The sequence below is a fragment of the Nerophis lumbriciformis genome, linkage group LG09 (genome assembly GCF_033978685.3).
Source record: "Nerophis lumbriciformis linkage group LG09, RoL_Nlum_v2.1, whole genome shotgun sequence".
Lineage (NCBI taxonomy): Eukaryota > Metazoa > Chordata > Actinopteri > Syngnathiformes > Syngnathidae > Nerophis > Nerophis lumbriciformis.
The window spans coordinates 33,280,693-33,295,696 of NC_084556.2; the positions used below are offsets into that span (position 1 = coordinate 33,280,693).

The window sequence follows — 15,004 nt, forward strand, 5'->3', positions numbered from 1 at the left end:
TTTATGTTAGAGTGTTTTACTTGTTTTAAGGGTTTTGGTCCTAAATTATCTCAGTAAGCTATTACAGCTTGTTGCTGAGATTTTATGACCTATATTGAGTAAAACATGCTTGAAACTAGAATATCAACTGATGCAAAGTTGTGTCATTAACACTCACAAGTATAAAACTACTTTTTTAAAGTAATAATTTCTTACTTCAAGCATGAAAAAAAAAATCATGACGCCGAGCGCATATCATTATGTCAAGATAATGGCACTAGCATTTACTTAATTTAAGAATATTTTTCAACATATTGAGCAAAAAGGTCTCTTTTTTTTCTACCAAGAAAAGTGCACTTGTTATTAGTGAGAGTACACTTATTTTAAGGTATTTTTGGGTTCATTGAGGTTAGCTTATTTTACTTGTTTTGGAAAGTCTTGACAAGCCGAATTTTCTTCTTTTATTGTCAGATAATTTTGCTTAGTTCAAGTAAAATACCCCAAATTTTTGTATTTTTTTTTCTTGTTTTTGAACTCTGACTTTTTGCAGTGTGCACCGGTCGCCCAGGGGGGGGGGGGGGTCCCCACATCTGCGGTCCCCTTCAAGATTTCTAATTGTCATCCCATTGGGTTGAGTTTTTTCTTGCCCTGATGTGGGATCTGAGCCGAGGATGTCGATGTGGCTTGTGCAGCCCTTTGAGACACTCGTGATTTAGGGCTATATAAGTAAACTTTGATTGATTGATTGAAAATATCGACCACATAACTACCATTACATGTTATGTAGACCAAGGGAAGTGTTTTAAATGTAGAAATCATATTACAGACAGAATTAAACCCACCACTGGTCAAAGAAGTGGTAATGACATGAAAATCGCGCAGAGTAAAAGATATGTCCGTCAGGGCATCACGGCCAATGTGGCCATGGTGCATATCATTTTTCGAGGGGCACACGGCCAAACAGAGGGGCAACAAGAAGCCATGGCGGTTCTGGCCGCCGTGAAATTCCTGTCCTGCTCCACGCTACAACTGATCGTTTTTTAATGTAAAATATTTGACTATTGTTGTTATTTATGACATTATTTTTCAAGCACAGTATTGTTTTGATATACTTGGAGACTATAGGCCATTGCTGTTTTTTCTTTGAATGTATAGTTACCGTTTGGTAGCTGATTCTGCTATTTCAATTCTGTGCAAAAAGATGTTGAAGCACAGTGATCTTTACATTATCGAAAATCGTGGACATTTCAGAAAACATGTTATCATTACAACCTTAATTTCCTATCACTGTACTGTTACAAGTTTCATTAATTTAAAAAAAATCAAGTGCAGCCAAACTTGGAGAATTAATCCTGAAATTATGATCAGATTGATTAGCTGGATTACAAATTAAAGGTGTAGCATTTAGTCACAGAGTGATTGACGCACTGACATGTTTTACCGTAGGGATGTCCCAATATAAATGTTTCTCTTCTGATAAAACCTCGGTGTTGTAACCCAAAAGACTGTACAAATTGTCTTGGATAGTTTCAAAACTAAGCAGAGTTGTGTTCATGCTTTTTTTCCTGCAGATACCAGCAGATTATGCACTATCACATGCAGAATGAGGTGTATGACAAAGTGGTAGAGGCTTGTAAATGTTATGGGGACCAGGAAGGTTGCCTGTGGGAACAAGCTCTGGGATACTTTGCAAGAAAAGAAGAAGACTGCAAGGCCTACATCAGTGAAGTTTTGCATCACATTGACCAGAACAACTTGATGCCTCCTTTACTTGGTAATTTGTGTTCCTCAGTAAAAATTGCAAAATTATACTTGTTTGTTAACTTCAAGATTAACAAAATTAATGGGGAAGAGAATTTCATTTTGTTTTTTTTTATGTATTTATTTATAGTAGTGCAAACACTAGCACACAACTCTACAGCAACCCTCTCGGTTATCAAAGACTACCTAATCAATAAGATGCAAAGAGAAAGCGAACAGATTGAAGACGATGAACGTAAAATCCACCAATATCGTGAGGAAACTGCCCACCTGCGCTCTGAGATCCAGGACCTTAAGACAAGGTGGGTTGACACGAATTGGCTTACGGGAAATTCCCAAATACTTTATTCCATCTTGATTGTGTGATTTCTTGGAGAGAGATTTATATTTTTTTATTGTTAGGTTACATGTATAGGTACACTCTTGGAAAATCCAAATTATTGAATGTAGTGTAAGTATTTACAGTGGCAGAAATAATTATTTGATCCCTCACTGATTTTGTAAGTATGCCTACTGACAACAAAATCTGACTAATGCTGTGGAATTCTGGCTCCACACAGACAAGTCCTCTCACTTTAAAAAATTACTCCTCATCTCAACTTGTTACCTGTATGAAATACACCTGACCACCGAATCAGTCAATCAGATATCTACCTCTCCATCAAAAGCAAGACCACAGAACTGTCTAAGGACATCCGGGAAATGACTGTAGACTTTTACAAGGCCAGAATGGGCGACAAAACCATTGAAAAAGAAGCTGAGTCAGAAGGAGACAACGGTTGGTGCAATGATTAGAAAATAGAAGAGATACAAAGTGACTGTCAATCTGCCTTGGTCTAGGGCTCCACACAAGATTTCATGAGGTATCAATGATCATTAAAAAAATGAGGGATCAGTCCAGAACTCGACGGGAGGGGCTTGTGAATGACCTCAAAGCAGCTGGTACCACAGTCACCAAGAGTAACACACTACGCCCTAATGGATTAAAATCCTGCAGCGCCTATAATCCTGCTGTAGTTTAACAATAGACACCTGAATGATTGGGAGTAGATCATGTCATCAGATGAGACCCAAATCGAGCTCTTTGAAGTCAATTTGATTTGTCGTGTTTGGAGAAAGAGGAATTCGCCCTTTGACTACCAAGAACACCATCACCACCGTCAAGAATAGAGGTGGAAGCATCATGCTTTGGGGGTGTTTATCTGCTAAAGGGACAGTTTAACTTCACTGCATCAAGGGACGAATGGATGGGGCCTTGTACTGTCAAATCCTGGGTGACAACCTCCTTTCTCAGCCAAGCATAAAATGGGTAATGGATGGGTCTTTCAGCATGGCAATGACAAGACATACAGTCAAGGCAACAAAGTGGTCCTTTAAGAAAAAGCACATTCTGGTCATGGAGTGGCCTAGTCAGTCTCCAGACCTAAATCAAAACTTTAAGGATTTTGAGAAGACCTGCAGAGAGAAGTGGTCCAAAATTCCTCCTGAGATGTGTGCAACCCTGGTAATCAACTACAAGAAAAGACCTGGTTACTTATTGCAAAGAAGGTTTTTTTTTTTATACGGGATAAAATACTTAAATTAATCACAGAATTACAAAATAATTTAAATCTTTTATTAAGATATTCTTTTTCTCGATGTTACATTAAACCTACCATTAGAAATATAGACCATCCATTTCTTTGTCAGTGGGTGAACCTACAAAATGAATGTCAGTATAACTGCTGAAATTACATATGATGAAATAGCAACAATATCTGGCATAGTACTACTTAAAAAAAATATGTGAATGATACCCAATCTTGTAAGCGTTTTCTAGATTAATTGTTATGAATTAATTTACAAGAATTACAGTACGTTGTGTTAGCAATGACCAATGACATACAACATTTTTAATTGTATGCAACCTGGGTGAGTTAATCATCAAAAACATTCCTTTGTTGCTCTATAAGAAAAAGCCTTAAAGGTGCTGTTTGCAACTTCCTCACAGTAACATTTTTCAAAGCAAAGAAATATAACAAGAACACCACCAGCAAGCTTATGTTACCAGTAGTGGTTGAACAAAACACATTTGTTTGACAATTGTCTATATTTTTCACAATTACAAAGTTTATGTAATAAAACTCTTTTACCGTTCCGAATAAAATGATTGGTGTTAACGGCGGTCACTCACCCGGTCTCGTCAACATGTACACGCAGAAGCAACAAACAATTTGCAGTCAAGTAGTTGTTAATATAGTTGATGCATTCAATGACAGCTAACGCTAGCTATCCAAATTGCTATTATTAGCTAATAACACCTAAAGCTAATGCGCGTGCACGTGTTACATACGTTCGTAATTACGACATTACGTACGAGAAGCTGTGAGAGAGGAGGATATACTGGCGCCCTCTAGGCATCTGTGTAAATGTTGCAAACGGCCCTTTAAGGTGAGGCGCAAGTAAGGATTCAAGTGTGGTCTGGTTGCTACAAGTACTGTTTGACAAACTACTTGTTCATGATGCACATGCAAGTCAGGAACTGACTACTTTAATCAAAATCAATATTTCCACACAGTGCAAAAATCTTCCAGAAGACAAAGTGTAACATGTGCAACAGTCCCCTGGAGCTCCCATCCGTCCATTTCCTGTGTAGCCACTCCTTCCACCAACACTGCTTTGAAAGTTATGCAGAGAGCGAAGCTGAGTGCCCAACGTGTACTCCAGAAAACCGCAAAGTCATGGACATGCTGCGTGCTCAGGACCAGAAGCGAGACCTGCATGACCACTTCAACAGACAGGTAGTAACACCATTATATCAGACCTATAGTGTAATGTTAAAAATAAGTTTAAAAAAAAGTGGACAATAGGTTGTATTCACGTGACGTCACATCCGGCTTATTAATAACTATGTAAGGCTTGAAGTGGTGGGCCAGCGAGTGCCTGTTGTCACAGCGTTCTGGGTGGCATTTTGCCAAAATCAAAGAAAATTGCCCTAGCTTACGTTGTTTTATGCTGTTAGAACCGTTCAAATTGCGAAAAGGATAAAGGTTCCTTCAGAGTTCCTTGATGGGTAATCAAGAAGAGCGAAAGAGTGCAAGATTTTACAAAAACCGACGAGAAAAATTGCACACACTCCAGACCCAAGGAGTCAAAGAACACACGAGTTTGAAGTGATCACTTTGTTAAAGGTTTGTTTGATATACTTTTAATGTTTAGTATTTCCCATGTTAGTATTATCTTGATATTATTTGTGTTTTATTTTGTTTCAGAGTTCTTAAAACGCATTTTTGCTATGAGTTTTTCGTAAACCACCAACTCAGCCAGTCTAAATAAAAGAAACCAAATGTGAGCAAAACCTAATATAGTTAAGCTTTTACCAAAGGCAGCAATTATGAATTAAGATTTTTAGTACACACTGTACACAACGTTGTGATCTATAGTTTATTTTGATAAAGACAGAGGAAAACACTCGTACTTGTAAACGGCGCGTGCAACAACAACAAGGCAACAAACATGGCTGTAGACACAATGTAAAATCATGAAACGCAACCTTACCCGAGCAAAAACAATGCATGATTTATCCGGGAGAATCTTTATACCAATTTCCTTGTCCTAGCCATACACAAAGAAGTTGTAGACCTCCATGCTTTTCCACGCTTTCATCTGCTGCCATGTAGAATGACATCTGCAGCACCGGATAGTTCGACATATCTGTGATCTAAAGGATAATCCTTGACATCACTTGACAAATCTTTTTTTGAAAACGTGTAGGGATGGATTCCATTGCGTAGTTTGACTTTTTTTGCTCGTATATACTTTTAGTGGTAAGATTTTAGCCCCTTGTGTACTTAGATAATTCGCACTGTCATCGTGTTGGTTTGATGGCCAACCACTTCATTACCTTTTGTTCAAAAGTCACCTGAGCGAATACAACCTATAGTACCTATTTTAAATGTGCTCTATAAATAAAGTTGATTTGATTTGATTTGATAAACCGTGGATATTCACCTAAATTGTTCTGGGGGGCACATTTCTACAAAGGTTGAGGACCGTGAGGCAGACATCTCCCTTCACACTATTAGTCTTTTTTTTGTAAATTCCGGAGAACCAATAGAAATAAATAGATCTTTTTATTTTCTCAGAGTTACAGGAGCGCTCTGCTGTTTTTAAGGGCCTTATGCAATAATGTGAGTCTCTGATAAGTTTTTTTTGACTGAACTCGTGGGCCACCAGTTGAATAACTCAAATGATTAAAAAAAAAGAGAAAACTACTGCTAGTATAAACAATGTTGAACATACTGACTAAATCCTAAGTTAACAAGCAACAGCTTAATTACATAAATCACATGAAAGAAAATGTGTAACTGCCAAAAAGAAGAAACTTTTGCCATGTGGAACACCTCCAGTTATGTAAATGACAAGTCCGCACCCTAGTGTTCAATGTTTGCTAGCAAGGTTAAAATATCAATGCAAGGCTCTGCCAATGTGTTCGAACGGTCCAAGTTCTTCTATAAAACAGAAGCACTCTCGTGCTTTTAGGAATTTGCTACAAAAATGTTTGTCTCCCAAATTTAAAAACTGAATCTGGAAGCACGTATGGTATTAATCCGTGGCCGGATTTGGTCCCCAAGCCGTCAGTTGAATATACAAAACCTGTTTCCATATGAGTTGGGAAATTGTGTTAGATGTAAATATAAACGGAATATAATGATTTGCAAATCATTTTCAACCCATATTCAGTTGAATATGCTACAAAGACAACATATTTGATGTTCAAACTGATAAACTTTTTTTTTTTTTGCAAATAATCATGGAGTTTGCATGTTCTCCCCGTGACTGCGTGGGTTCCCTCCGGGTACTCCGGCTTCCTCCCACTTCCAAAGACATGCACCTGGGGATAAGTTGATTGGCAACACTAAATTGGCCCTAGTGTGTGGATGTGAGTGTGAATGTTGTCTGTTTATCTGTGTTGGCCCTGCGATGAGGTGGCGACTTGTCCAGGGTGTACCCCGCCTTCCGCCCGATTGTAGCTGAGATAGGCTCCAGCGCCCCCCGCGACCCCAAAGGGAATAAGCGGTAGAAAATGGATGGATGGATGGCAAATAATCATTAACTTTGGAATTTGATGCCAGCAACACGTGACAAAGAAGTTGGGAAAGGTGGCAATAAATACTGATAAAGTTGAGGAATGCTCATCAAACACTTATTTGGAACATCCCACAGGTGAACAGGCAAATTGGGAACAAGTGGGTGCCATGATTGGGTATAAAAGTAGATTCCATGAAATACTCAGTCATTCACAAACAAGGATGGGGTGAGGGTCACCACTTTGTCAACAAATGCGTGAGCAAATTGTTGAACAGTTTAAGAAAAACCTTTCTCAACCAGCTATTGCAAGGAATTTAGGGGTTTCACCATCTACGCTCCGTAATATCATCAAAGGGTTCCGAGAATCTGGAGAAATCACTGCACGTAAGCAGCTAAGCCTGTGACCTTCGATCCCTCAGGCTGTACTGCATCAACAAGCGACATCAGTGTGTAAAGGATATCACCACATGGGCTCAGGAACACTTCAGAAACCCACTGTCAGTAACTACAGTTGGTCGCTACATCTGTAAGTGCAAGTTAAAACTCTCCTATGCAAGGCGAAAACCGTTTATCAACAACACCCAGAAATGCCGTCGGCTTCGCTGGGCCTGAGCTCATCTAAGATGGACTGATACAAAGTGGAAAAGTGTTCTGTGGTCTGACGAGTCCACATTTCAAATTGTTTTTGGAAACTGTGGACGTCGTGTCCTCTGGACCAAAGAGGAAAACAACCATCCGGATTGTTATAGGCGCAAAGTTGAAAAGCCAGCATCTGTGATGGTATGGGGGTGTATTAGTGCCCAAGACATGGGTAACTTACACATCTGTGAAAGCGCCATTAATGCTGAAAGGTACATACAGGTTTTGGAGCAACATATGTTGCCATCCAAGCAACGTTACCATGGACGCCCCTGCTTATTTCAGCAAGACAATGCCAAGCCACGTGTTACATCAACGTGGCTTCATAGTAAAAGAGTGCGGGTACTAGACTGGCCTGCCTGTAGTCCAGGCCTGTCTCCCGTTGAAAATGTGTGGCGCATAATGAAGCCTAAAATACCACAACGGAGACCCCCGGACTGTTGAACAACTTAAGCTGTACGTCAAGCAAGAATGGGAAAGAATTCCACCTGAGAAGCTTAAAAAATGTGTCTCCTCAGTTCCCAAACGTTTACTGAGTGTTGTTAAAAGGAAAGGCCATGTAACACAGTGGTGAACATGCCCTTTCCCAACTACTTTGGCATGTGTTGCAGCCATGAAATTCTAAGTTAATTATTATTTGCAAAAAAAAAATTAAGTTTATGAGTTTGAACATCAAATATGTTGTCTTTGTAGTGCATTCAATTGAATATGTGTTGAAAATGATTTGCAAATCATTGTATTCCGTTTATATTAACATCTAACACAATTTCCCAACTCATATGGAAACGGGGTTTGTACAATCAAAACCCCATCAGTGTGATAAAACAAGGATTCAATATTGTGACTAAAATCTGAAGTCTCTGTCTTGAATGCAGTTAAAATGCATTAAAAAAATATTGCAATTATAATGACTGTTCAGACCCTTCAAGATTATGCGATGTCCTGATTGCGGAAATTCACTCAAATTCAACCAGTCTTGCATCATTGTCCAATACCTGCAACTTCCCTGCACATTTTGGTCAATCAAGATCATTTCGCCATCCCCAATTTGTCTCAGACCAGCGCTCAAATGCATACGTCAGCTGTCTAAAGAGATGTATGTATGTATGTATGTATGTATGTTTATATGTTTATATGTATATATGTATGTATATGTATGTATATATACATTTTAATTTCCCCTCAGGGATTAATAAAGTATTTCTGATTTTGAACACTCAATCAATAATTTATAGCACTGGTTACAGAGAACACACAAACCCCTTATTCTCAAAATCAAAAATACTGAAACTCACTGATTTGGTACACTTCCAAACAGCACAGATTGTGTACAGGACAATAAACAACATATTACCTGTAAATATTCAAACATGTTTTTTTACGAGAGAAGGGCGATATGATCTGAGAGGGAATCTCAGTATGAAACATCTGTACGCACGCTTGACTTTAAAAACTTTTTACATTTCAATATGTGAAGTGAAACCGTGGAACAGATTAGCAGAGGGGCTCAAAGAAATGGCCAACCATGAGCAAATTCAGACAGCGGTACAAACAGCTGCTATTTACAAAGTACCGGGAAAAAGAGGGGTATGACAAACACTAGGGTTCTCACATTTTGCAATACTTGCTAGTTGTTATTTATGTTATTTATTTTGACACAATCAGTTATGATGTGGTTGTTTGTTTGTTGGTGATTGTTGTTTTGGCTGAGAGTATTAAATAAAAAGAAAAAAGAACACGGGAAGTAGGATAACTTATAGTACTAGGTACTAAACGGACAAGGGGTAGGAATTAATTAGCTCTTGCTTTTTCCTACTCTTTTTCAAACATACAAGGATTTTTCAAGTGTAATGTATTGACATGTTTGTTTGAAATAAAGCATGCATTCATTCATTCATTTTTCATATACTGTATATACTGTCGTGGTCAAAAGTTTACATACACTTGTAAAGAACATAATGTCATGGCTGTCTTGAGTTTCCAATAATTTCTACAACTTTTATTTTTTTGTGATAGAGTGATTGGAGCACATACTTCTTTGTCACAAAAAACATTCATGAGGTTTGGTTCTTTTATGAATTTATTATGGGTCTCCTGAAAATGTGACCAAATCTGCTGGGTTAAAAGTATACATACAGCAATGTTAATATTTGGTTACATGTCCCTTGGCAAGTTTCACTGCAATAAGGCGCTTTTGGTAGCCATCCACAAACTTCTGGAAAGCTTCTGGTTGAATTTTTGACCACTCCTCTTGACAAAATTGGTGCAGTTCTGACATGGACTTGTTTCTTCAGCATTATCCACACGTTTAAGTCAGGACTTTGGGAAGGCCATTCTAAAACCTTAATTCTGGCCTGATTTAGCCATTCCTTTACCACTTTTCACGTGTGTTTGGGGTCATTGTTCTGTTGGAACACCCAACTGCGCCCAAGACCCAACCTCCAGGCTGATGATTTTAGGTTGTCCTGAAGAATTTAGTGGTAATCCTCCTTTTTCATTGTCCCATTTACTCTCTGTAAAGCACCAGTTCCATTGGCAGCAAAACAGACCCAGAGCATAATACTACATATATATATATATATATATATATATATATATATATATACATTTATTTATTTGTATTTTTTTTTTTCCAGCAAATTTCTAAAAACACGAGAGTGCTCCTGTTGTATAGAGGAGCTTGGACCACATTAAACACATTGGCAGATCATTGCATTGACATTTTAACCTTGCGAGCATGTGATTTAATCAACTGAGGCGTTCCTCAATCCACCCTTTCAAGTCCTCTCATTTTTGGCAGTTACAAATGTTTTTGTAATGTGATGTACAGTATGTAAGTAAGGTGTTGCTGTAGCCTGTTTAGTTCAGATGCACTCAGTAGTCAATTGTTCAACTTCTTCAGTTATACCTGTAATGTTCGTTTTAGGTCGTCTCTTTTTCATCATTTGGTTTATTCAACTGGCGGCCTACGAATTCAGTTGAAAAAAAAAACAGCGAGAGAGTCAAATTTCTGCAGCATTTTCTTAAAACACTTGAGTGCTGTCATAGTTTGACTAGTTTTTTTATTGCAGTCAGTCCTTAAAAAAACAGCAGAGCGCTCATGTAACTGACAAAACAAATAGACTTAAATTAAAATGTCTACTGTTGAGGACGCTGGTTTTCCGGAATATACAAAATGAGACTAATAATGGAGGGAGAAGTCTGGTCCCCAGATCCTTAGCTTTATGGAAATGTGGCCACCAATCCAATTTAGTTGAATATCCCTGTCATAGTGGTTTAACTACAATGTGTATTTTACTTTTGCACTGAGTGAATAGTGTTGGAGTAAAAAAAAAATATATTTTGTTTTTCAGCTACGCAGCTGTCATGATGGATTTTCTGTTGTGGCTGACTACTTTGGCCGAGGAGTTTTTAACAAACTAACTCTTCTTACGGACCCACCTGGCAGCAAACCTGTTGGTAATCTAGAAGTCGGTCTACAGAGAGACCTTCTCATCCGCACCAAGAGGAACTGCTAGAAAATATCTTTGGGGTCTGAATCATGTTTGTGTCAATGTCCAGGTCAGAGATAATGATGTAATCAACCATGTCTTGCTGCATAGCACATTACTTTATTATCAATGATCTATTCTACCTGCGATGGACTCACTTGTCTACCCTGGGTTATGATTCACTAACTACATATTTTAGACTAAGGAAGACCTCTGAACATTAAACCCTCTCAGAACTGCAATTAGAAATGTGACTTTTGTTTGCTTGTAATCTGCACTAACCAGCCACAACACCATGACCATGTGCACTTCAAACTGGATCAAATACAAGCTCTGTATAAACCAATCTGCCTTATTGTGCTTTTTTCTTTTCTTTTTTTTGTAAATGTATACATTTAACAATGACTATTTACCTGGTCATAGTTAGATTTTAAGTGGTGTAGAACTGCATGATCTGTTTTAGCATTTCAACATGTGCTAATTGGAAGAGTATGCAAAATCATGTCAATCACTAGTGAACTTGTTGCAATATACATTGTGAGGATTAAAACTGGCGTGTTGTTGTTTGGTTTTTTATATTTTATTTAGGGCCTTTAAAATTGTATGAGCCAAACACTCATCAAATCAATATTTTTTTCCCCACAATATTTGTTATCTATTTACCAACTGAAACATTTTGTCGATTTTCCTCATATTTTGATCATTGTAATTATAAAACATATGGGCATATAAAACCTGGGCGAATATTTAATGAAAATAAACATAGTTTTCAATGTAATGGTACAAACAAATTACCATGTTATGTTCTACACAAGTGTTTTAAGACAAAAGTCATTAGTCCGAAATAACCACAAAAATTATCTACAATGTAGCAAAAATATAAATGTGTAAACAATTATTATACTACTATGATTTGTCAAACCTATATTATATTTGTTATCATCGACTGCGCAAAATCTAACAAATCAGTTTTGACTATGAAAATCCTGAGTCAAGGCCTAAATGATATTATTTTGTTTGGGGGGGGTATAGCTCGGTTGGTAGAGCGGCCGTGCCAGCAACTTGAGGGTTGTAGGTTCAATCCCCGCTTCCACCATCCTAGTCACTGCCGTTGTGTCCTTGGGCAAGACACTTTAACCACCTGCTCCCAGTGCCACCCACACTGGTTTAAATGTAACTTAGATATTGGGTTTCACAATGTAAAGCGCTTTGAGTCACTTGAGAAATAGCACTATATAAATGTAATTCACTTCACTTTTTTGTTTTATTTTTAAAATTTGTGTTCAAATATTTGATTATTTAATGACTTATTTTATTTTAAGGCATTTTATTGCAATGATGCTGTAGCACACTGACAAGCAACATTGAAACACTGATTGCCAACTCTGATACTGATTGCCAATGCCAATAAATTTTACTTAAAATGTCAATATTAAATCATTTTGTGAATTTTCTTCTTATTTAGGTAATTATGATTATGATTAAAAAAAACTAGGCAAATATTTAATAAAAATAAATGTTTTTAACCAAAAACTATATAACTTCGAAAAATAAAATACTGACCTTTTGCGTTCTACACTTATTGCTTAAGAAAAAAATGACTTGCGCAAAATAACAGAGAAAATCAACAATGTAATATCAATACAAATGTGTAATCATTCATTCTAACACTATGATTTGTGAAACCTATATTTTATTTGTAATTGTCAACTGTAAGCAAAAGCAAACAAATCAGATCCGACTATGATAATCCTAAATCAAACCTTAAATTGTATTACTTTTTTTTTTTTTTTTTTTAAATAAAATATTTTCTTTAATGACTTATTTTATTCTAAGGCCTTCCATTCAATCAATGATGCTGTAGCATGCGGAACATCAACAATATAAACACCATTCAAAGACCTATTAAAAGTGACATAATCAAAATAAATCTGCAATCAAACAGTGGGGGGATCAATGATCTGATTGATCATGAATTTAAAAAATTGCAATATATATATATTTGTTGATAACCGATCATGTCAGTGCAGTTCAACATTATATTTCATACAACATCACATAATCTTTGTCCGAATTAGTTAATTTATTTCCGATTTGAATTAATTTCCGATTTGAATGATCAAGATTACTCAGCATATGTATATTTAATTTTGGTACAAAAACACCCTCCATACACGTGGACCAATCACAGTAGGATGCGTCAGCCTAAAGGGCGGGCGTTAAATGTAGGGCGGTTGTTCACTGCAATGCCTTTCATCAAAACCACCGAGTTGCTCATCGGATGCTATGCGGAGTCCTTCCAAAATAAGAGTTTGAAAATGTTACATAATTCCAAGACAAGAAACATTCCACCCCGTTTAGGAACGACTGTCACTTGTGCTATCAATACATAGTCAATCGAAAGATGTAAATAATGTAAGTAAAATGATCACTTGGTCAAGATATAGTTTATCATAATAATAGGTAAGTATTTTAGGAAAGCTACTTTAACTGAATTATTTGCTTTAAAAATGGAATCCTATATTAGCAATCATGAACGTTTTAATACAGTTAAACACGTTTGTTCCACTACATTCATTTTTTTTTTTTTTTAATTATTAAATCAACATAAACAACACAAGGTACACTTACAATTAGTGCACCAAGCCAAAAACCCTTCCTCCCCCCTCCCTTCGCCCCCATTAACACTCATTCTCACTCATTCACACTCATTCACACAAAAGGGTTGTTTCCTTTTGTTATTAATATTATTGTTCCTACAATATATATCAATACAGTCTGCAAGGGATACAATCCGTGAAGCACACAGGATTGTCTGTGCTGCTGGTCCACTAATAGTACTAACCTTACACAGTTAATTTTACTAATTTTTATTAATTACAAGTTTCTATGTAACTTGTTAATTTATTTTAGTTTATTTTTTGTTCAAGAATTATTTTTTTTTTTTAAATAAAGGACCTTATCTTCACCAGATAAGGGTTCTCAAAACCAGGTCCAGTCCAGATCCTGTCCAGGTCGGACTCAGCAACACACACCTTCATTTATGTACACTCCAATTAGGGAACACAACAATAAATTGCATATAATCTATAAACAAAATTATATTTTCAGAATAAGCATTTGAGAACTTCCCATCTATTTTTATGTTTTTTGGCATCAATATTGGTTTCAACCATACAACTTTCTAAAGTTAAAAAAAATGCTGAATAAATGTTAAAGAAAGTAATACTAAGTGAATATCTATTTTTTGCCTTAAAAATAAACCTTTTACCATCCATCCATCCATCCATCTTCTTCCGTTTATCCGAGGTCGGGTCGCGGGGGCAGCAGCCTAAGCAGGGAAGCCCAGACTTCCCTCTCCCCAGCCAACCTTTTACCGAGTACTATAATTAAATTGACAAAATCATGACTGTCAATGAACTCTCCTAAAGTAACAGAAACCACACCAAGCTTCAGAAACAAACCAATCCTTAAAGACATTTTTTCAACTTACACCCAAAACAAAGGCCGTGCGTTTCCCACCTAGGCCTTCAGTGAACTCCGACTTCAATGATTACCTCTTAAAATACCATAATTGATGTCACCACATTATCATTGCTGGATAAATATGATACAGGAACACATTTACACCCCACTGAGCATTGAACCACATCAACAGTATACAAAACGGGTTATTTTCTGGCGCATTTAAAAATAAATTAAAACACATCAGCAATTAAAACCTACACCGTAAATTTCTCTGCTTGGTTTATGCAACTTCCGGTCAATAAAGTTTGATTCAAAGTACACACTTCTCAAGGATATATTAACTGCTCTGACCACATGATGGCAACAAATACACATGTAACATCCATCTATCCATTTTCTACCGCTTGTCCCTTTTGGGGTCGCAGGGGGTGCTGGAACCTATCTAAACAATGTTAATTAAATGACAAGCATGACACACTTTAACAACAAGAGTTTACAACTTTTAGTTGTAACAAAACAGCTACTGTCAACAACTTGTGATCTGATTGGCTATCGCAACTGTCTCTCAAATGTATGTGTTCTCAAATTCATCCGCT

General features: G+C 37.0%; 1 protein-coding gene across 1 annotated transcript in view; it reads left to right on the forward strand.

Annotated features, from left to right (window-relative positions):
* Positions 1-11,286, forward strand: part of vps11 (VPS11 core subunit of CORVET and HOPS complexes) — a 32,374-nt gene extending 21,088 nt beyond the window's left edge. The window contains exons 13-16 of the mRNA XM_072913833.1: positions 1,551-1,753; positions 1,871-2,042; positions 4,298-4,520; positions 10,803-11,286. Of these exons, the coding sequence (XP_072769934.1) occupies positions 1,551-1,753; positions 1,871-2,042; positions 4,298-4,520; positions 10,803-10,967 (763 nt within the window). The 3' untranslated portion in view covers positions 10,968-11,286. The remainder of the gene's footprint in view (positions 1-1,550; positions 1,754-1,870; positions 2,043-4,297; positions 4,521-10,802) is intronic.
* The last annotated feature ends 3,718 nt before the right edge of the window (positions 11,287-15,004 follow it).